Consider the following 22,303-nt stretch of genomic DNA (forward strand, 5'->3'; position numbering starts at 1 on the left):
CCGCAGCATATGGAGTTTCCAGGCTAGGGGTCGAATTAGAGCTGTAGCCGCCAGCCTGCATGCCGCCACAGCAACGCCAGATCTGAGCCTTGTCTGCAGCCTACACCATAGCTCACGGAAACGCCAGATCCTTAACCCACTGAGCGAGGCCAGGGATCAAGCCCACATCCTTATGGGTGCTAGTCGAGTTTGTTAACCCGCTGAGCCATGATGGGAACCCCCCCCCTTGGATTTCTTTTCCGTTTCCTTGTATACTGATACTTCCAAATGTATGTCTTTGTTGGAGACCTGCTGGAACATACTTTGCCTGCTTAAAAAGAGAGCCAGACATGCTTGGAAATGTACATCTCTCCAGCAGCGGCCTTTAACCAATGATTGATGAGGTAGAGTGTAAATATTTCATTTCTCTTTGACCAAATTGAGACAGCCTTTGGGATGGACCTACACTGTCTCCCAGATTCCCCACAGGACTGAGCCAAAGTTACCTTTGCCTGAGTTTCCCACAGGGCTTGGCTTGATGTCTCACCCTTGCTTTGCTTCCTTTCCTTCCTGATCTCCTTTCCCCTTACACAATGCTTTTCCCTTGGGAACATTCCTTATCACTTTCACAGTGATCTTTGTTTCACAGTCTGCTTATGAAACTTATTTGACACAATTCCAAGAGCTTCAGCATCATAAACAAAAAATTAGGAGATAGAGGTGTTTCTCCAGGCAGGCCCACTTATAAGTGAGGAGGGATAGCTGATAACTGTAATAGCAGGGGAGGAAACAGAAGCACTATAAAAAGCAAATACAAATAATGGAAAAACCACATCAATCTGAGATTCAACTGCCCTTCATTTCTCAGTAGTCCCTGAGGTCATTACCATGTCCAGAGTAATAATCATTGTTCACAATGATGACTCTGCGTTATCAAAGAAAATTAAATTCTATGCAGAAGAAAAAAGACATAATGTGTATAATGAATGCATTTTCAAAGGCTTTGCATCAAAATAAGTATGAGATATTGAATACTCATTTGACAGTTATAACGCTTTACTAAAAACAAGAAAAATTGGGGGTAGGGGACCCCAGTAATCTCATAAAGGCAGAAGCAGTGGTGATAATGAACATTTGGAAAGTAGAAAGCTAAGTGCCAGTTGTGAGATTGGGATTGGAGATTAGCAGTGCCCAAGAGGTAAGTTTATTTGTACTGCAGTGTTCCAGAAAACTCTCTAAACAGGCAGTGTCAAGCATCTCTCAAGACTAGGTACAGATGGGAACTAAATATGGGAGAACTGGTCAAAAATAAATTTAAGAATTTGCTCAGCTGCAACAGAAGTCAGGTGGTTTATTCTCCAGAGTAGTTGAATGTGAAGGACTCTGGACTTGAGGACACCATGCCCAGATGAGAACAAAGGTGCATATTTTCAAGGTTATTAACTGTAAATCTATGTTACTAAGAATTCCAGCTCCTTTCTCTTAGTAGCCAGACTTCTTTCCCATCCCCAGTCATAGCCAACCCTAATCCTCCAAGCAGGAGAACAGATTCCTCTCCTTGGAAAACCTGCATAAGAGAAACTGACTCATCCAGACCTCTGTTTTGTCACTCTACAGTGAAACCCACAATTCGATGAGCGCAGTCCATGCACACAGAACATTGCATTGGTTGTTTTGTGGTTTTTTTTTTTTTTTTTTTTTAGTTCTTCATTGAGGAAAACAGATTGATGCAAATAGAAAAAAGCAAATTCAGAAACACAAAATTGGGAGCAGAAAAATACTTGAAAAATAACCGTATTGTCACAAATAAGAGATAGTGCATTCTTTGAAACAGTAACAGGCTATAAGAAAGGAAAATTCAGAGAAAATTTTTTGAAAAATAATGAGTGAAAGTAGAAATTTAAAATCCAACAGGATAGGAGTTCCCTTGTGGTGCAGCAGGTTAAGGACCTGGCATTGTCATTGTAGCAGCTCAAGTCGCCGCTGGATCCCTGGCCCAGGAGCTTCCACATGCCATGGACATAGCAAAAAAAAAAAAAAAAAAAAAAAAAAAAAATCATACAATCCAGCAGGAAAATTGGAACCTAGATCTGATGAAATTCCTCAGCATGTAATGCAGAGATAAGAAGTAGAGGAGAAAAAGTAAGATCAATCCAGTTGGCCCAACAGTGGAAAAAATAGGGTGAGTTTTAGGAAGAATATGTAAAGAAAGTAAAGGGGAAGATATTATCTAAGATACAATTCAAAGAAATTTCCCAAAACCAAAGAACATGAGTTTCTAGATTGAAAGGGTACACTAAACACCCAGTGCAAGAAATGAAAATTTTCAGAACACTAGATATAGACAGGAGATACTAAATGCTTCTTTTTTTTAATTTAAAAAAATTTTACTTTTTTTATTGCCCCACCCACAGCTGATGAAAGTTTCTGGGCCAGGGATTGAATCTGAGCTGTAGGTGTGACCTACACCTCTAACATTCTGAGAGAACATAATATCTAACCTAGAATTTTTGTCCAGATAAACTACCAGTTAGACATAAAGCTAGACCCAAGGATATTTAAAATTTATAAGTATCAACAAAATTTACTCTCCATCCCTACATCTAGTAGAATTGCTAAAATGAAAAAAATTGGTAATGATGAGGCCTGACGAGGATTCAGAACAACTGATAATCTCATTGCTTGTAGAAATCCAAATAGTTTTTTAAGAAGTTGTTCACACTTAACATAGGATTCAACAGTTTCATTCCTAGTTATTTACCCAGGAGAAATGAAAATATATGTCATGCAAAGACTTGTATGCGGCCTTTATTTATAATCAGTCAAATCTGGAAATAGCCCAAAGTATCTGTCAACTAGTGAAAGGATAAGGAAATTATAAAGAATTGTATATGCAATAATATAGATGAATTTGAAATATATTATGTTGAGTGAAAACAGCCAGATATAGGAGTTCCCACTGTGGCTCAGTGGGTTAAGAACCCAAGTAGTATCCATGAGGACATGGGTTCAATCCCTGGCCTTGCTCAGTGGGTTCAGGATCCGGTGTGTCCCAGTCTGCAGTGTAGGTTGAAGATGTGGTTCAAATCTAGTGTTGCTGTGGCTGTGGTATGAGCCAGTAGCTGCAGCTCTGATTCGATCCCTAGCCTGGAAACTTCCATATGTCACAGGTGCAGCCCTAAAAAAGAAAACAGCCAGATATGAAAGGTATTTAGACAAATGCTGTGTGATTGTGTTTGTATACCATTCTGGAAAAGGTAAATGTATAGGAATCAGAAATCAGATCAGTTGCCCTGGCTAAAGTTAGGGAGGGGGTTGACTACAAAGGGACATAAGGGAACTTTCTGGAGATGAAAATGTTCTGTATCTTTATTATAGTGGTGATTACATGACTGAATATGTTTGTCAAAACTTATTGTAGGAGCTCTCCTTGTGGCTCACTGGTAACAAACCTGACTTGTATCCATGAGGATGCGGGTTCCATCCCTGGCCCTGGTTAGTGGGTTAAGGATCCAGCATTGTCGTGAGCTGTGGTGTGGATCCACAGATGTGCTCAGATCCCACATTGCTGTCGTTGTCATGTAGGCTTGCAGCTGCAGCTGCGATTCAACCTCTATCCTGGGAACTTCCATAAGCCACATGTATGGCCATAAAAAGAAAAAAAATTAAACTTCAATAAATTTGAAATTAAAAACAACTTTATTCTCCAGTCTCTCTTTTGAGAAAATAATGGGAGGATATGCTACATCAAAACTAAGGAGTAGGAGTTCCCATCTTCTGGCTTAACCATAACGAATCTGACTAGAATCCATGAGGATGTGGGTTCCATCCCTGGCCTCCCTCAGTGGGTTAAGGATCCAGCATTGCCGTGAACTGTGGTGTAGGTCACAGATGTGGCTCAGGTCCCAAGTTGCTGTGACTGTGGTGTAAGCCAGCAGCTATAGCTCCATTTTGACCCCTAGCCTGGGAACCTCCATATGCCACGTGGTGTGGCCCTAAAAAGCCAAAAAAAAAAAAAAAAAAAAAAAAAGCCTAAGGAGTAAACTGAAAAAGAGGAGGACATGGGATTCAGGAAACAAGATCCAATATAGAAAAAGGGAATTTCCAAGATGGGATTTAAATTTTATTCCAAGAAATAACTATGCTAGAGGACTAGCAAGTGCAGCCTCTCTGAAGAAGGCATTCTAGGAGAGATTTCTCCCAAGGGAAAAATGAAAACTTTTTTTTTTTCTTTTTAGTGCAGCACCCATGGCATATGGAGGTTCTAAGGCTAGTGGTCTAATCAGAGCTGTAGCCGCAGGCCTACGCCACAGCCACAGCAATGTGGGATCCGAGCTGTGTCTGTGACCTATACCACAGCTCATGGCGACGACGGATCCTTAAGTGAGGCTGCAACCTCATGGCTGCACTGAGCAAGGCCAGGGATCAAACCCGAAACCTCATGTTTCCTAGTTGGATTTGTTTCCACTGCACCACGACAGGAACTCCAAAGTTTAAATTTTTAAAGAGGTCTTTCTTTTATCTGGAAACTTCTATAATGTGAAATAACCCTTTCCTCAGTAATCCCAGATAAATAAGGCAGCAATAGATTAAAATTACATAAGAGGATAGTACTGGGAACTCTACCCAGTATTCTGTGATAATCTATATGGGAAAGGAATCTGAATAAGAAAAAAAATGCATAAGAGGAGTCTTTTTTTTCTGGGGTAAAAATTAAAAGATAAGTCCCTGAATGAAGATGATTGACTCTCTTCAGTTACTCTGAATGAGGTTTGGAGTATATACCTATTAATATCTTTGAAATTCATGTTTTCTTTCTTATAATATCTTTATTTCCTTGTTAATAAACTTAACATACTATTGTATACAAATTTTTAGTGAAAATTTACAAAGAGTAAAAATAAAACTATCCATAATCTACCAGTACTACCTATTTAGATTAATTCATTTCCATCTCCTCCTTCCCACCCCTTTTCTTCATCTTCTCCCTTCTTTCTTCTTCTTCCTCCTCTTTCTTCCTCTTTTTCTCCCCCCTTTTCTTTTTAATTAAAAAACATGATAAGCCTTTTACTCATGAGTAATCACAGGAGCTATGGATTTGGCGAGGAAAGAGAGATCAATGGAAGAGATAGAAGGAGATCCTGCTGTGGTATAACGGGATAGGTGGTGTCTCTTTAGCACCAGGATGCAAGTTCAATCCCCAGCCTGGCACACTGGGTTATAAGGATCCAGGGTTACCCTAGCTGTGGGGTCAAAATGGTGGCTTGGATCTGATCTCTGGCCCTGGAATTCCATGGGCCGTGGGGCAGCTAAAAAAAAAAAAAAAAAAAAAAAGAAAAAGAAAAGATAGAAGAAAACAGGAATGTAAAACAAAGGAGGGCAGAGAGTAATAAAGGAATGAAACAAACAGAAACTGTATTTACTTCCTTGATAACAAAATCAAATATACTTAAAGAAAAAAAAAAAGTCAGGTTCAAGCACTGATTGCTGGATTCTGAAATGAGCACATCATTTAAGAAGTGAGCCTTGGAATTCCCGTTGTGGCACAGTGGTTAACAATCCTACTAGGAGCCATGAGGTTGCGGGTTTGATCCCTGGCCTTGCTCAGTGGATTAAGGATCTGGCGTTGCCGTGAGCTGTGGTGTAGCTTGCAGACGCGGCTCAGATCCCACAGGCTCTGATTCGACCCCTAGCCTGGGAACCTCCATATGCCAAGGGAAGCTGCCCTAGAAAAGACCAAAAAAAAAAAGTGAGCCTTTTTCCCATTGTCTTTTGGGGCAGTCATATGTCCAGGTCTGTCATGCTGTGGGGAAGAGAAGAAGGCTGTTGCTTCTTTACAGAGGACCGTGATTGGGAATCACAGACAAAGAGGTTCTGGTAAATGAGGTACTTAACGAAACAGTTTTTTCCTCCAGTTTCTCCAGATAGCTTTTTCTAAAAGCGGTAAAAGTTAAGGAAAGCAATTTCAACGTCATTATTAGAAGAGTATTTTATTGAAAAGGGTGGCACCATTTACGTACACATACTTGTTGTCCAAAATGTATTTTTTTTCTGTTTCAGCGTTCCCAGAATTCCTTGGGCCTTTGCCATGACAGAAGTATGTGGCATGATTCTGTGCTATATTTGGCTCCTGGTTCTTCTTCTTCACAAGCACAGGTACCTCATTCTGTTAAAAGATTGAAAATGTATTGACTGTCTTAATGGAAAGGTCATCAGACCTCCATATCTCTTTTTTTTTTATTATTATTCAATGAATTTATTACATTTGTAGTTGTACGATGAACCTCCGTATCTCCTTTTGCAGTTAGTTTCCTTGTTAATTGGGACATTATGGTTATTGATAGAGGAAAGTGTTTGGGGTTTGATCAACAAAAGAGTAAAGCATAGTAAAGAAAAAAAAGGAAAAAAAATAAAGAGCATATAAAGCCTAAAGTAATACCTACATATTTAGTAATATTCGGAGTGAATTTTGTAGGGAAGGATTAGAGATGGTGATGTTCAGCCATGGGCTCTTTTTTGTGTGTGTGTGTGTGTGTGTGTGTGTCTTTTTTGCCTTTTCTAGGGCTGCTCCTGCGGCATATAGAGGTTCCCAGGCTAGGGGTCTAATCGGAGCTGTAGCCACCAGCCTACACCAGAGCCACAGCAGCATCTGTGACCTACACCACAGCTCACAGCAATGCCAGATCCTTAACCCACTGAACGAGGCCAGGGATGGAACCCGCAACCTCAGGGTTCCTAGTCGGATTCCTTAACCACAGAGCCATGACAGGAACTCTGACCACTCACACTCTTAAGTGTAGCCATACCTTTCTTTGGAAACAAATCAGAAATGTCACTTTGTATAGAAAGGGTAGAAACCTCTCTAATGTCAGTCTTTGGCCAGATGTTTGGATAGAAGAAATAACTCTCTACTTGGAGGAGGCCCATTAAAAAAGAGGTAATTTTGCACACCTCAGACATTTAGCAAATGTGGTTTATTTCAGATGGTTTAGGAAATGCTAAATAAGGTAAATGTTTATTCCACATTGCATCAAGAAATATAAAGGGAAGAATTTTTTATTTAAAAAAGGAGAGAAACAGAAGAGAAAGCTTCTTTCCTGCTTTAATGAGGGGGAATTATTTAAGTAAAAAAATAAGGCATAGTGTGGAATTTAAAGAATAATACAATGAATTTATTTACAAAAAAGAAACAGACTCACAGACATAGAAAACAAACTTAAGGTTAGCAAAGGGGGAGGGGAGGAAGGGATTAACAGATACTACTATAAATAAAATAGATAAACAACAAAGATTTACTATATAGCACAGGGAACTGCATTCAGTATCTTGTAATAACCTAGGGATCAGTTATTATAAGAAAAGAATCTGAAAAAAATATATACATATTATAACTGAATCACTACTGTATACCTGAAACAAATACAATATTGTAAATCAGCTATTCTTCAGTTTAAAGTAAGGCATAGTGCAGAAAAAAAAATTAAGAGCTTATTAAGATTGTGGGTCTGCTATTCATTGTCTGTGGACAGTGGAGAGGAATAGGGATACCGTCTTACATTTTTGATTTTTTGCTTTTCATGAGGCAGTGCTTGAGGTAAACCACAGTGATGATTTAGGTTCTAAACAGCAGTTATTTCATTGTTTTGAAAGTGAAAAGAAGGTTAATGATTGCTAGTCTTGTTACACTTTCAGACCATTATTGCACATCATTCTCTCCCACTTTGTGGCAATATTTATAACTGGATGGCTTTAAACCAGAGGTGGTTTATCACTGCCATTTTCTGGTTTAACTTTGCCTCACAAGACCCTGTATATTTGAATTTATTTATTCTTCAAAACAGGAAAGAGTTTACCTTATATAGGAAACCTTGGTAGGTTTAGCAAAGCATAGCAGTGACCAGCTAAATTCCTGTTTTGATGTTAAATTAGTCAGAGGAAGTGTTTCTCAAAGTGTGGTCTATATACTATTTCCATTGGAATCAACTGAGCTCTTGTTAAAATGCAGATTCCTGGGTTCCATTCCAGGTGTACGCACTAAAGTTTGAAAGTTACCTAAGCCTGTGTTTAGTACCCTTTTTTTTTGAGAGTGGGAGGAGCATTTCAAAAATGTGTAAAGCAAAGTCTCTGTGTTTAAGAATCTTAGGGGGAGTTCCCATTGTGACACAGTGGAAAGGAATCTGACCAGTATCCATAAGGATGCGGGTTGGATCCCTAGCCTCGCTCAGTGGGTCAGGGATCCAGCATAGCTGTGAGCTGTGGTGATGGTTGCAGATGTGGCTTGGATCTGGTGTTGCTGTGGCTGTGGCTTAGGCTGGCAGCTGTAGTTCCTATTCAACCCCTAATCTAGGAACTTCCATGTGCCACGGATGGCATAAAAAGGAAAGAGAAAAAAAAAAAGAATCTTGAGTCTGGAGTCTGTTTTGGCTTAAGACCTTAAAAAAAATAATTTAACAGAATGAGTGATATCATAATGCAATTCAAGATTTTTGTTAGAGAAATACTTAACATAAAACTTAGTATTAAAAAAAAAAAACGGGAGTTCCCATCGTGGCGCAGTGGTTAACGAATCCGACTAGGAACCATGAGGTTGCAGGTTCGATCCCTGCCCTTGCTCAGTGGGTTAAGGATCTGGCGTTGCCGTGAGCTGTGGTGTAGGTTGCAGATGCGGCTCGGATCCCGCGTTGCTGTGGCCCTGGCGTAGGCTGGCAGCTACAGCTCCGATTAGACCCCTAGTCTGGGAACCTCCATATGCCGCAGGAGCGGCCCAAGAAATGGTAAAAAGACAAAAAAAAAAAAAAAAAAGTATTGTAGAAATCCCCTTGTGGTACAGTGGGTTAAGGATCTGGCATTGTCGTGAAGCAGCTGGGTCGCTGCTGTGGTGCAGGTTCAATCCCTGGTCCCAGGAACTTCTACATGCTTTAGGCACAGACAAAAAAAAAAAGCAAAAAACAAAAAAAAAACAAAAACAGGCAAACAAAAAAACCCCACAGTATTTTATAGCTTAAATTTAAAACAAATTAGAGAATGTTTATTATATAGTTACTGTCTTTAACTAACTTACAGTGTTGTTAATGAGCAAATAAATTCCCTAGAGTCATGTATGTAACTTTACTTCTCAGTGAGTAAATAATTTATGACAATGTATGAGTAATAGAACTAACATTAAGAGTCAGGCTAGACAGTATCTTCTCTCTTGCATAACTCTTACTTTCTCTTAGAAATTTTCTTATCTGTGAAATGTTTCTAGGTCTGCGTAGCAGGTGCTAGCCACATGTGGCTATTTAAATTTAATTTAGTGAAAATGAAGTAAAATTCACTTCCTCAGTTGTACTAGTCAAATTTCAAGTGCTCAAGAGCCACATGTAGATAGCTTATTGGTCAGTGCAGTTTAAACATTTCCATCATTGCAGAAAGTTCTGTTGGACAGTTATTCTTTGGATAGTCTTTCAGATTTCTGTTCTCTTCAAATAATCTCGTGGCTTTCTTGCTTGCTCTCCCTTTAAGTAAACATTAGATGCCTAGGATGTTTTGGTTTGTTTTCTTCTGATCTTTCTCCCTTTTTGGTCATTCTGTTCACAGGTCAATACTTCTGCGAAGGCTTTGTAGTCTGATGGGCACTGTATTCTTGCTTCGCTGCTTTACCATGTTTGTGACCTCCCTCTCCGTGCCAGGACAGCACCTGCAGTGTACTGGAAAGGTAGCCTACTACCTTCTTTATCATTCTTTGTTTCTGTTCTTAGTGTGTTGATAGCACCATATATGAACTCAGGCTAAGACTTTGCTTTTCCTTTTATTTTTCTTTTTCTTTCCTTTTTGTGGCTGCCCAATAACATATAGAGTTCCTGGCCAAGGATCAGATCTGAGCACACTTGCAACCTACAGCACAGTTGTGGCAACAGTGGAACCTTTAACCTTCTGTCCTGGCCCAGGGATGGAACCTGCATCCTAGCACTACAGAGATGCCACCAATCCTGTTGTGCAATAGCAGAACTCTTAAGACTGCTTTTACTATTAAAATGTGCTTTTAGAATTTTGAGTATCTACAATAAAACTCTAGAAATAATTTGGTGAAAATCTTAAGCTGGAATCTAGCTACCTGTTGGTTTCATCCATTAGTACTAGTTCAGTGCTGTAGAAAAAAAGTAACTTTTGATTATCTGCTTCCCTCTCCTACCTACCATCCTCAGCATCTTTAGTTCCTCATATGACATGACTCTGGTCTCTTCATTTTTCTCGTCACTCCTTTTTAAAAACCTGTTGTAGTTGGACCCTATCTTATTTAAAATGTAGTAGCCACTGCTCTAAACTTTATTCTTTCTAAGATGTATTTAAATAATGGCTAAGTTTTGTTTTTATTCTTTGTAGCTTGTTTGATACACTGTAAACATATCTTCTGGTTAAATTGAAAGAGGATAGATTATGCAGATGGGAACAAACAACCAGGGTAATGAGTTTAAAAATTTTTTTTAATTTATGGAGTTCCCACTGTGGTGCAATGGGTTAATGATATGATCCAGTGTTGCCACAGCTATGGCCTGGATTCGATCCCTGGCCCAGGTACTTCCGTATGCCATGGGCATGGCTGAAAAAGAGGAAAAAAATTTTTTAAAAACCCTGAAGATCAACTGTGCTTTATATACAAAATTGGCTATTGTGACTCATTAAATTTGGACAAAAGAATTTGTTAGCCTACTTTTCTAAGCCTCCATGCTTTAGGTATATGTGTTCCCAAATATTCAAATGATATCCTTATACCTTTGTTGTTATTTTGATATTGTTTGTGAAGTGTAAAACAAAATAAAGTGTTAGTTCTTCACCTGAATATAAATAGCTGAAATGCTGACAAGGGAAGGTTAAGCATCCAAAGGAGATCAAGAACTAAAAATACAACCTTGAGCCGAAGGGGTGACTAGACTTCCCAGGTATAAGGAGATTGACCATTAAGAAAGGAGGAAGGTTAATGACACTTAGAATTTAGTGTAAAAGAGGAGTTCCTGTTGTGGCTCAGTGGGTTAAGAACCTGACTAGTATTGGAGTTCCCGTCGTGGCGTAGTGGTTAACGAATCCAATTAGGAACCATGAGGTTGCGGGTTCGATCCCTGCCCTTGCTCAGTGGATTAAGGATCCCGGGTTGGTGTGTCTGGCGTAGGCCTTGGCTACAATTCCGACTAGACCCCTAGGCTGGGAACCTCCATATGCCTCAGGAAGCGGCCCTAGAAAAGGCAAAAAGACCAAAAAAAAAAAAAAAAAGAACCTGAGTAGTATCTATGAGGATGCAGGTTGGATCCCTGTGTGCTCAGTGGGTTAAGGATCTAGCTGTGCTGTGAGCTGTGGTATAGGTCACAGACACGGTTAGGATCCCATGTTGCTATGGCTGTGGCATAGGCCAACAGCTGAAGCTGAGGTTCAGCCTATTGTCTTGGAACTGCCATATGCCACAGGTGTGGCCCTAAAAAAACAAAATTTAGTGTAAAGGTTTTAGTTTTAAGGTGAAAGCTGTTTTGGGGAGTTTCCTTTGTAGCTCACCAGTAACAAACCCAGTTAGTATCCATGAGGACTTGGGTTCAATCTCTGGCTTCACTTAGTGGGTTATGGAGCCAGCGTTGCCATGACCTGTGGTTTAGGTTGAAGATGTAGCTTGGATCCTGTATTGCTGTGGCTGTGGCATAGGCCGGCAACTACAGCTCTGATTGTACCTCTAGCCTGGGAACTTCCTTATACCACAGGTGCAGCCTTAAAAAGACCAAAAAAAAAAAAAAAAGCTGTTTTTGTTTCTTCTCTTTTCCCCCAAAAGGATACATATTTTTTCTAATTATAAAGTTACATGAACTTATTGTAAAAATTCAAATTTTGGAGTTCCCGTCATGGTGCAGCGGAATTGAATCCGACTAGGAACCATGAGGTTGCGGGTTCAATCCCTGACCTCACTCAGTGAGTTAAGGATCCAGCATTGCTGTGAGTTGTGGTGTAGGTTGCAGATGCGGCTCGGATTAGACCCCTAGCCTAGGAACCTCCATGTGCCGCTAGTGCGGCCCTAAGAGGACAAAAAGACAAAAAAAAAAAAAAAAAAATCAAATTTTGTAGAAATAAAGTCTCACAAAATTCTCTCTTCTTTCACTCCACCCCATAAATAATACTGTTAAGAGTGGTATGTATAGTTATATGGACTTTCTTTTTTGCTTTTTTGGCTGCCCCGTGGCACATGGTATTCCCAGGCCAGGAATCAGATCCGAGCTGCAGTTGTGACATCACTGTGCTACAACACTGGATCCTTAACCCACTGTGCTGGGTTGGGGATTGAACCTACATCCCAGCGCCCCCAAGACACTGCTGATCCCATTGTGCCACAGCAGGAACTACGCGTATGGACAGTTTTTAAGCATGTTTACATATTCACATAAGTATAAAGATAACATATTTTTTATATTTTATTTAATTTTTAATTTTTAATTTTTATGGCCACACCTGCAGCATACAGAAGTTCTCCAGGCAGGGATTGAGTCTGAGCTGCAGCTGTGACCGATGTTTCAGCTGTGACAATGCTGGATCCTTTACCCCACTGTGATGGGCTGCACCATAGCAGGAACTCCTGTTTTTTATTTATTTGTGTTTTTTAGCCACACCTGTGGCATTTGGAAGTTCCTGGTCTAGGGATCAAACCTGAGCCAAAGCAGTCACAATGCTGATCCTTAACCCATTGAGCCACCAGGGAACTCTGATATACTTTTTAAACAAAAGCTAGGATTATATTTCAGTCATTGTTCTTTAGATTATATTTTATTTAATAATAGTATGTTGTTTACTTTTTTCTGAAAAAATACCTCATCTTTATAATAGCTGCAGGGTGTTCTAATCTCCAAATGATGTACATTTAGGTTATTTTCAAATCTTATTATTTATAAACATTGGTGTCATAAATATCCTTGTACATTTAATGCTTTTTTTAAATCATTTTTTAAAAATTTCTGTAAGTGGAGTTATGAAATTAAAGAACATAACATGCTGAAAATTATAATATCAATTTTTGGAGCCACTGCCATTCTGCTTAATGAAAGATTATATCTGAGACTTTTATGGTCTTATGTTTTATATTTAAATCTTAAATAAAAATACACAACGTGAGAGCTGTGAATTTCAGTTTTGTTCCGAGACTTACTTAAATTATAGCCTGGGAGACAGCCTCATGGATAGCTCTGAGGAAATGCTCTAAAGATGTGAGGGGGAAGGCCAGCATTTTTGTGATTTTGGAGAAGCACGTATCTTGATAGAAAGTTGCTGCTATCGTAAGGAGCGGATGGCTTAGTTAGTAATTTCAGTGCTTTCCTGAGTATGGGAAGATGAAAGAAACAGAGTTCATAAAATTTTCTCTTAAAAATACCTGTTTGGGAGTTCCTGTCATGGCTCAGTGGGAACGAATCTGACTGGTATCCATGAGGACTCAGGTTCGATCCCTGGCCTCACTCAGTAGGTTGAGGATCCATTGTTGTGCTGAGCTGTGATGTAGGTCGTGGATGCAGCTCAGATTTGGCGTTGCTGTGGCTGTGGTATAGGCCAGCGGCTACAGTTCTGATTCAACTCCTAGCCTGGGAACCTCCATATGCTGCAAGTGCGGCCCTGAAAAGGCAAAAAAAAAAAAACAAAAACTAACTGTTCTGCAGGTCTATTCTTTCAATTTTCTTAGAGCACAGAGTGCCTCATTCCTCATCTCCCTCCTGATATCCTTTCAGGGTATGTTGAAGGTCAGCAACCACAGCGGCTAATGACTTCATTCTTTTTTTTTTTTTTTTTTTTTTTTTTTGTCTTTTTGCTATTTCTTGGGCTGCTCCCACGGCATATGGAGGTTCCCAGGCTAGGGGTCGAATCGGAGCTGTAGCCACCAGCCTACGCCAGAACCACAGCAACGGGGTGAGCAAGGGCAGGGACCGAACCTGCAACCTCATGGTTCCTAGTCGGATTCGTTAACCACTGTGCCACGACGGGAACTCCTTTTTTTTTTTTTTTTTTTTTTTTTTTTTTTTTTTGATGACTTCATTCTTGTAGAACCTGGTAGCCAGTGACATTCTTTAGTTGTCATATGTATTGAATTTATTTCTGTGCACGGTGTGAAGGAAGGATAGAAAAGTTTCCCCCAGATAGTATGCTAATTGATTGTAAGAGATTTGAAAGAAGAAATATGTAAGCTTATTACAATGAAAAGAGAATTTCCTACAGCTGAGGGATTTAATTGTGAGTCAGCCTCTAAAGAGAAGAATATATGTGCATAGGGCTGCAACATGTGCTACAGAGATAAATTAGATACCATCCCTCTACCATATGGACAGCCCTTTTTTCTGTCTCTAATGACAGTTTTTCATTATCAGTTAGTTTTATGTGGACATTTCTATTCAAATCTGCCCTAAATACTGTTAATTGCTTTGACTTATAGCCTACTTGTTGACCTGAATTATTTGCAGCAGTCATTAAAAATAGAAAGTTAGAGTGATATTAACTAGCAATCAAATCCCTTACACTAAACTCCATAGGGCATTTTTATTGTAATAGAGTAATTGCTTGAAATCTCATGCCCAGAAGTAGTAGGTTTGGAGACAAAACCTAGAATATGTCTATTTTTGAGATTTAGCGATAGAAACACCTTAAGAAAAGGAACACAAAGCAAATTTTTCATCAAAGTGATTAAATTCATTGTGTTGTGTTTTGTTTCAATTATTATTTTTCTGGAAGGATATTTGGGACATTTCAAGATTGAAAAGAATGGGAATACTTGAGTAATTGAGCAATAATTGCTTTCTTTGGCATCACTTGTTCCCTCTCCTTGGCTGAGACAGTTTCCCAGCAGTCTCCGTTCTTCACTGCCTAATTTTTCACTTTCATGAGAGTAACATTGCTAACCCTGTTCTCATTAGAGGTTGTGGAAAGAGCCAAACCAGGTATATTTTAGTACTTTCGTTTTCTCTTAATAATAAATTTCACTCTTCCTGCCATCAACTGAGGCAGAAAGGGAAAGTTGGGTGGTATGTATTCAGCAGGGAGATTTTTAGTGAAGTTGTGATACTTTTGTTGTTTGTTTGTTTTCATTTTCTTTTTAGGGCCACACTCACGGCATATAGAGGTTCCCAGGCTAGGGGTCCAGCCAGAGCTACAGCTACTGCCTACACCACAGCCACAGCAATGCAGGATCTGAGCTGTGTCTTCAACCTACACCACAGCTCACTGCAACGCCAGATCCTTAAGCCACTGAGCAAGGCCAGGGATCGAACCTGCACCCTTATGGTTCCTAGTTGGATTTGTTTCCACTGCTCCACGACAGGAACTCCAAAGTTGTAATTCTAACGAGAATATTTCTTTCGCCGTAGTAGAATCTTTAAGACATAGGGCTTTGGAATTGGACACCCTGGGTTCACCTCCTTGTGAATTACTAGCTGTGTGATCTCTCTAAGCCAGTTTCCTCATCTGCACAATTGAATCACCTCATAGGATTTTTGTGGAAATTAAGTGCAGTAACATATAAGCACATAGCATGCTGCACACACTAATGCACATAAAAGGCAGCGCTTTTTGTATTGTTATTATGTTAAATGCTTTTTTTAAAAAAGGGAACATTGTTCAAATTCTTCCTCAAAATGGATTGCTTTTTTTTAAGTGTATGTGTGGGAGTTGGGTTTAGGTTTGGCTGCCAATAATAGGAACCTCAAGGTGACTGTGGTTTAACAAACAACTGTTTATCCTCTCTCAGAATAGAAATCTGAAAGTAAGTACTCCAGGTCAGGTGTGATAACTTTATGGCATCATCAAAAATCCATGATTCTTCTGTCTTTCTGTTTTCCTATTCTAACATTTGGCTTGCACCCTTAAGGCCACTTTGTGGTCCAGCATGGCTGCTAGAACTTTAACTATCATGTCTGAGTTGTAGGCTAAAAGAAGGAAAGGTAGAAAAGATTTCCTACAAGCTGTCTCTTTCCTTTATGTATAGCCTTCGCAGAAATCTTTTATACTTCCACTTACATCTTGTTGTACAGAACTTAGTTACCTAGCCACACTTAACTGCCAGGGAGGCTGGGAAGTGCAGTGTTTTGGTTGAGTTTATTGCCTCTTCAGATAAGCGAGATGCTATTACCAGTGAAAAGGGGGAATAGCCATTGTCTCTGTCATATCCTATTTATTATTAAAAGGAACAGCCAGGCAAATATTACTGTATTGTAGCGTTTAAAACTTGGAAATATTTTTGTGTTGTAGTGAGCTTTTCATTGTAAAGGAACTCCTAGTACAGAAGTTTGAATTATATTGATTTTATTTAATTACCAAAATATTTCTGAGTGCAACCAAGCTTTGACCCCCCCCTTTTTTTGTCTGTCTTTTTAGGGCTGCACCCACAACATATGGAGGTTCCCAGGCTAGGGGTCCAATCAGAGCTGTAGCCACCAGCCTACACCAGGGCCACAGCAACTCGGGATCCAAGCTGCATCTGCAACCTACAGCATAGCTCACGGCAACACCAGATCCTGAACCCAACTGAGTGAGGCCAGGGGTTGAAACCTGTGTACTCATGGATGCCAGTCAGGTTCGTTAATCACTGAGCCACTACGGGAACTCCCTGACTACCCATTTTTGATGTCTGGAACTAATTAGACTGGGAGTCTGGTTGCTTTTGTTTAAATTTTATTTATAAGTTATTCAGCCTTTGAATTTCATTAGGAGTGGCAGGAGCTTCTGCCACTCTAAGCATTTGAAGCACTAATGCTTCGCTTTCTTTATAGATATATGGCAGTGTATGGGAGAAACTACACCGGGCCTTTGCCATTTGGAGTGGCTTTGGTATGACCCTAACTGGCGTTCATACTTGTGGAGATTACATGTTCAGTGGCCACACAGTCGTCCTAACTATGCTGAATTTCTTTGTCACTGAATGTAAGTATCTCTTTAGTGCTTCTATGCCTGTCAAATGACTAGCTGCAGAGGAGGCTGTGGGAAGGGTGTCGAATTCTATGAAGAGCGGGAGAAACAACCTGGTCTAAGAAAGATATGACTAAGAAACATTGGATGAAATGTGGTTTTACAATGATTTTTCTGTCCTTTTCTCAGATACACCAAGAAGCTGGAATTTCTTGCATACTTTATCCTGGGTTCTCAACCTCTTTGGAATCTTCTTCATTTTGGCTGCCCACGAACATTATTCCATTGATGTGTTTATTGCTTTTTATATTACAACAAGACTCTTTTTGTACTACCATACACTAGCCAATACCAGAGCATATCAGCAGAGTAGGAGAGCAAGAATTTGGTTTCCCATGTTTTCTTTTTTTGAATGCAATGTTAATGGTACAGTACCAAATGAATATTGTTGGCCATTTTCAAAACCAGCAATAATGAAAAGACTAATTGGATGAAGACCAATGGATTCATGACTATATACAGTCCTTGTTTAAAGTGACTTTTCCTTTTCCCCCTAGGTTGTTCCTGGATGTCTTGCTTTTGGCCTATATGTTTGACAAAGTAAAGTTCCCTGTTCTGAGCAAGGCAGTGAATGTAGAAAGCAAGAAAGAACAATCAAGGGGCCTTACCAGTCTGTTTGAACAGAAAGCTTAAGTAGATGTTTTCTGCCCACTTTAGGCAGATTTAATGTTGTGATTAAGTTAGGCTCTTATCTTTATCTATTGAGTATTTGCCTATTGAACTTAAATGAACTTAAACCATTGGCTGGTTGAAAGATTTTTTTATTTAATTTCCAGTAGGACTCTAGTCAAGAAATTATCTTCAGAGAAAAATTCTTACCAAGTGAGCGGTCTTGTTCTTTGAACTAATCTCTGTGGATTTTTTTTTTTATGCAACTCTGGAAAGTGATCCATTTCACTAACAAATTAATTTTTGCCTTCTGAACCATCTTTAAGAAAAGTATACTGAATATACCAGGATGCATGAAACAAGAGAATAAAAGGGGCCATACATGAGATGTCAAAGTATCAGTATAGTATTGGCATTTTTCACCAAAGATGTAACAAAAGATGCAATTCCTGTTTTTTTCTGAAGGTTCAGCATGACCATCAGTAAGTATTCATGAAGGAAAAATGGCTGCATCCATAAATAAAAATAAAATTGGCTTAATTTTATTGATTTAAGTACCTGGAATAACTTTGTGCTATAGCTGTTAGTGAGACAGATGACAGCCCAATTTTATGCTTTTTAATGATATTATTTAATGAGAAAAATAGTGGAGTGTTTTATCAGATAAAGTTCTTCTGTTCTTAAGTAGGGAGGTATGCATGCAAAGAATTTTTCTTGTTCTGAAATTTATAACAGGTTGCAGGTGTAATGTAACTTTTTGGTTTTTGAAATTTCTCATTCTTGGCCATCAGAAGCAAGCAGTCTCAGACATATTCAGATACGAAAAAGTTTTGTTTTTTATTTTAAAATATAGTTATGTACATACATTCTTTATATTTAGTCTTAATTTGGCAGTCAGGAAGTAATATAACTTAGTTGCTGTTTACAACACTAGTAAGTAATTTGACCTCTGTGATAACATTTGTCACTTTACTTTTAATGATTTTTTTTTTAACAGTAGTTCTGACAGTGGTTATGGAATTGAAATTTGAACTCCAACTGATGAGCTTAGCCACTTGGAATATGAATTGTGTAGTTTTTACATTCCATTTTAAAATAAGGAGATAGAAAAGGTGCTGGTATATTGAGGTCTAAAATTAGGCCACTTAGCAGAAACTTGCTCCTTATGTGGGTGAAATATTTTATTTTTGCACTTTGAATCATATTCCCACTCTGTATAAGCTATAGAGGAACCTGAATGGATTGGGCCAGAAGCAAATATTATATAAACAAGTTTCAACTAATGTTGAGTGACCCTGATTTAGGTCTACTCTGAACATTTCTTTTTATTTTCACTTGAGAAATGGCACAAGGCAATTGAAGTTTTATTATGCTTTTAAATCATATACTTCAGAATCTTAGAATGTCTTAAATTATTGATTCTGTTATATGCTGGGGATGAAAATGCCAGCAGTTCATCAAAGGAAATTGCATAATCATTGGAGGTTGAGGGATGTTCCTTGTGCCAATTAGAGTAGTTTGACCCTTGAGGTCAGCAGATGTGTAACTCTCACTTTTTCCAAATGACAGAACAGGGCTGAACTTAATTAGGGACTGGTGTTGGCTTTTGGAAAAATGGTTGAAAAAAATCTGTGGCAATATTAATTCAGGAATGTTGAGTAGGGAGTTCCCATTGTGGCTCAGTGGGTTAGGGACCTGACATCTTTGTGAGGATACAGGTTTGATCCCTGGCCTCACTCAGTGGGGTAAGGATCCAGCATTGCCACAAGCTGCGGCATAAATCACTGATGTGGCTTGAATCAGGTGTGGCCGTGTCTTTGGGATAGGTGGCAGCTACAGTTCCAATTCAACCCCTGACCCAGGAACTTCTATATGCCACAGATGTGGCCGTAAAAAGAAAAAAAAATGTTGAATAGCTGCTTAATGGTTAACTGCCTAACATCAGTCTTCTTTCCTTCATATGGGTTCTATTCTAGAACAAAATAGAAAAAAATTGCAAGTAACGTTGCAGAGCTATTTATGTTGAGAATGTCTAACAGCTGACTGCAATGAGGATTCTAAAATAACTTGCCAGCCTTGCATTTATCATAATCTGTTTTGAGGAAAAGGTAAACTAGATTTATAATTTAGTGTTATAACTATTACATGGCAGTGTTTACATAAATTAATCATCTCCAAGTCTCTTCCTTGGAAAACTTTGAGACAAAATTCTTTTCCATTTCTTTTTTAATACAAAAACTCTATTTTTGTTGCTTTTTGTTTTGTCCAGAAATTTCCAGATTTTGTCTTTGAATTTTTTTTTTTTTCTTGTTAAAAAATCTAGGGAGTTTGTTTCCCATTGTGGCTCAGCAGAAACAAACCTGACTGATAGCCATGAGGTCGAAGGTTTGATCCCTGGCCTTAGTAGGTTAAGGATCTGTCATTGCCATGAGCTGTGGTGTGTAGGTCACAGAGGCAGATTGGATCCCAAATGGCTGTGGCTGTGGTATAGGCCAGCAGCTACAGCTCCAATTCAACCCCTAGCCAGGGAACTCCCATATGCTGCTAGTGCGGCCCTAAAAACGAAAAAAAAATCTAAACCATAATGAAGTTAGATTTACATTTTGGGTGTTGGTGTGGCTAGGTAGAGAAGCTACATACCTTATTTATCTACATGTTTTTTGACCTTGTCTACAGTTGCAAACATGTAAGAGGCTTACATCATTAGATATTGAGACCTCAGTATAGAAGGAATCAAGAAGGTTTTTTTGTTTGGGTATGCAAGCTGGAGGTTATAGTGAAAATCCTCGATGCTTTTTCCTTGGGGCAGCATTACCTTAATTTTTTTTTCGTTTTTTTTTTTTTAAATTTCATGAAGGTCAGTGTTACTGAAGGATAATTGAAGTTTGTAGGGAACAGGTGGTTTGGAAGAAGGCAAGTTTGCTAATTATCACCAAATAATTTGGGAGAAACCTTTTTTTCTCTGTCTTAGAGAATTCTCAACATGCCTATATTCTCCATAGTTCTCTGTGGCCAGAATTGCTAGGGTGAAAATAAAACTTCAGTATGCTAGGCTATTTAGTAGTATCTCCAAACCAGAAATCAATGAGCTTAGCTGTAGAACCAGTTAAATAAGTATGGACTGTTTTACAAGCAGAAGCTGATGCTAGAGACTGACACTGAAAGTGGCGTTCTTCCCTACCCTCTACCTGCCTGAGTGTTGTTACTTAGAATTCCAAAAATCTTACGATTTTATAAATGGAGAACAGAGGCGCCAAATTATTGTATAGCTAATATGAAACTATGTGTTTTAGGGACATCTGTTTGGAAAGTGTTATATGTTCAAAGTCATATTCATAACACTAACTTGCTTTGATTATATTCAGTAAAAGGCAGTTTATCAGTTTCATAGTAAACTTTTAAGGATTCTTATTCCAGAATGTTTGAGAACATTAACCATATTGTTTTAAACTCTCTGATCTAATAAATTTAATTATTTAATAGTCTTCTTGTAGACTTACGTTATCCCTTACTAAAAGTAATTATAATAATAGTCATTTGTGAGTTCTTTACAGCATTCAGGCATTTGAGACAGGAAAGCTCTTTTTAGAATAGTCCCATGGCTTTCTTAAATAGTATTAGATAGTTTCAAAACCAGCAAAGCATGTCAGCTTTAATGCTATCTTTACTTGGCACTTAAGACCGTTTACATTTGTAAAATGTTTAGCCTGAATTACCCCATAACTGTGTAGAGGAAAATTGTTAATGACATTAAAACTCAGACTGCTTCAGGTGACTAATGTGAAAGGAAAGAGGTTGAGGGTTTTTTCCCTTCTTCTTTGAGTGACTTTAAGTGACTGAAAGTACTGTGGAAGTAGGTTTGGGTCCCCTCTCACCTATCCCTCACCCCCAACAAATGCCACCAATTTCAAGTAATTAAAATGTAGCTGGATACTTTGCATCAAGTTCAGTAAGAACATCTACGAAATCAGTAAGCCATAATTCAGCTCCAAAAGTTGGTTTTTAGAATATGTTCTACCCTAAATTAGCCAAAGGACTTTTATCAGTGTACATCACGGTTAAGCATGAGGAAGCTTTGTGCCTGATATGAAAGGAGAAGGAATACTGTGTTAAGTTCATTATTTTTTCAGATCTCTTTGAATCTGAACTACTGGGTTGTCTGAACTAGCCAAGCAGTGTTATCATTATCATCTTTAAAATGCTTAATTTGAATAATTTTTTATTCAAAGAATCTATGGATTATTAGCACAACTCAAGTATTTCTGATATGAAATAAAGTGGAAATTGTTACTTAATGGGGGAAGCAAAATTAGCTTGGGCTAAAGTGGGCATGTTTTGTTTTAAGAATTCTACCTAAATGTCACTCGTCTACGGAGAAACTAGTATTACTTGAAGATGTGAAAGTTCCTGTGTAGCCATACCTTGAAGCACAGTATTGTATATAAGTAAATATCTTGATTCTAAATTAAATCCAGATTTAACTAATATATTATTTTATATCTTTGTTGTATTAAAATGTTTTAAAACACTAAAAATAAAACATTTAAAAGTTATGTTGCAGTCTCTTATTTAAATGTCTTCACATTGTTAATGTAGCTGGTCTATTTTTTATATGACGATTTTTATTTATGCAAATGATTGGGCCCTGCAGCTTTAAATCCTAATATAAGGTCTAGTCCCTGGTATTTACTAATTCTTAATTATCTATTTGATAAGCCATTTCCCTTTCTCTTTTCATTTCTGTAAACTAGGAAAGAAAAATAAT

General features: G+C 38.5%; 1 protein-coding gene across 8 annotated transcripts in view; it reads left to right on the forward strand.

Moving 5' to 3' along the window:
* Window positions 1–22,091, forward strand: part of SAMD8 (sterile alpha motif domain containing 8) — a 58,371-nt gene extending 36,280 nt beyond the window's left edge. For 5 of the 8 annotated variants that reach the window (XM_005671121.3, XM_013983361.2, XM_021073145.1 and 2 more), the window contains 4 exons: window positions 6,040–6,135; window positions 9,559–9,676; window positions 16,734–16,884; window positions 17,059–19,453. In XM_005671121.3, the coding sequence (XP_005671178.1) occupies window positions 6,040–6,135; window positions 9,559–9,676; window positions 16,734–16,884; window positions 17,059–17,363 (670 nt within the window). In that variant the 3' untranslated portion in view covers window positions 17,364–19,453. The other 3 variants (XM_005671120.3, XM_013983360.2, XM_013983359.2) reach the window with 3 other exon arrangements.

The sequence above is a fragment of the Sus scrofa genome, chromosome 14, assembly GCF_000003025.6.
Source record: "Sus scrofa isolate TJ Tabasco breed Duroc chromosome 14, Sscrofa11.1, whole genome shotgun sequence".
NCBI lineage: Eukaryota > Metazoa > Chordata > Mammalia > Artiodactyla > Suidae > Sus > Sus scrofa.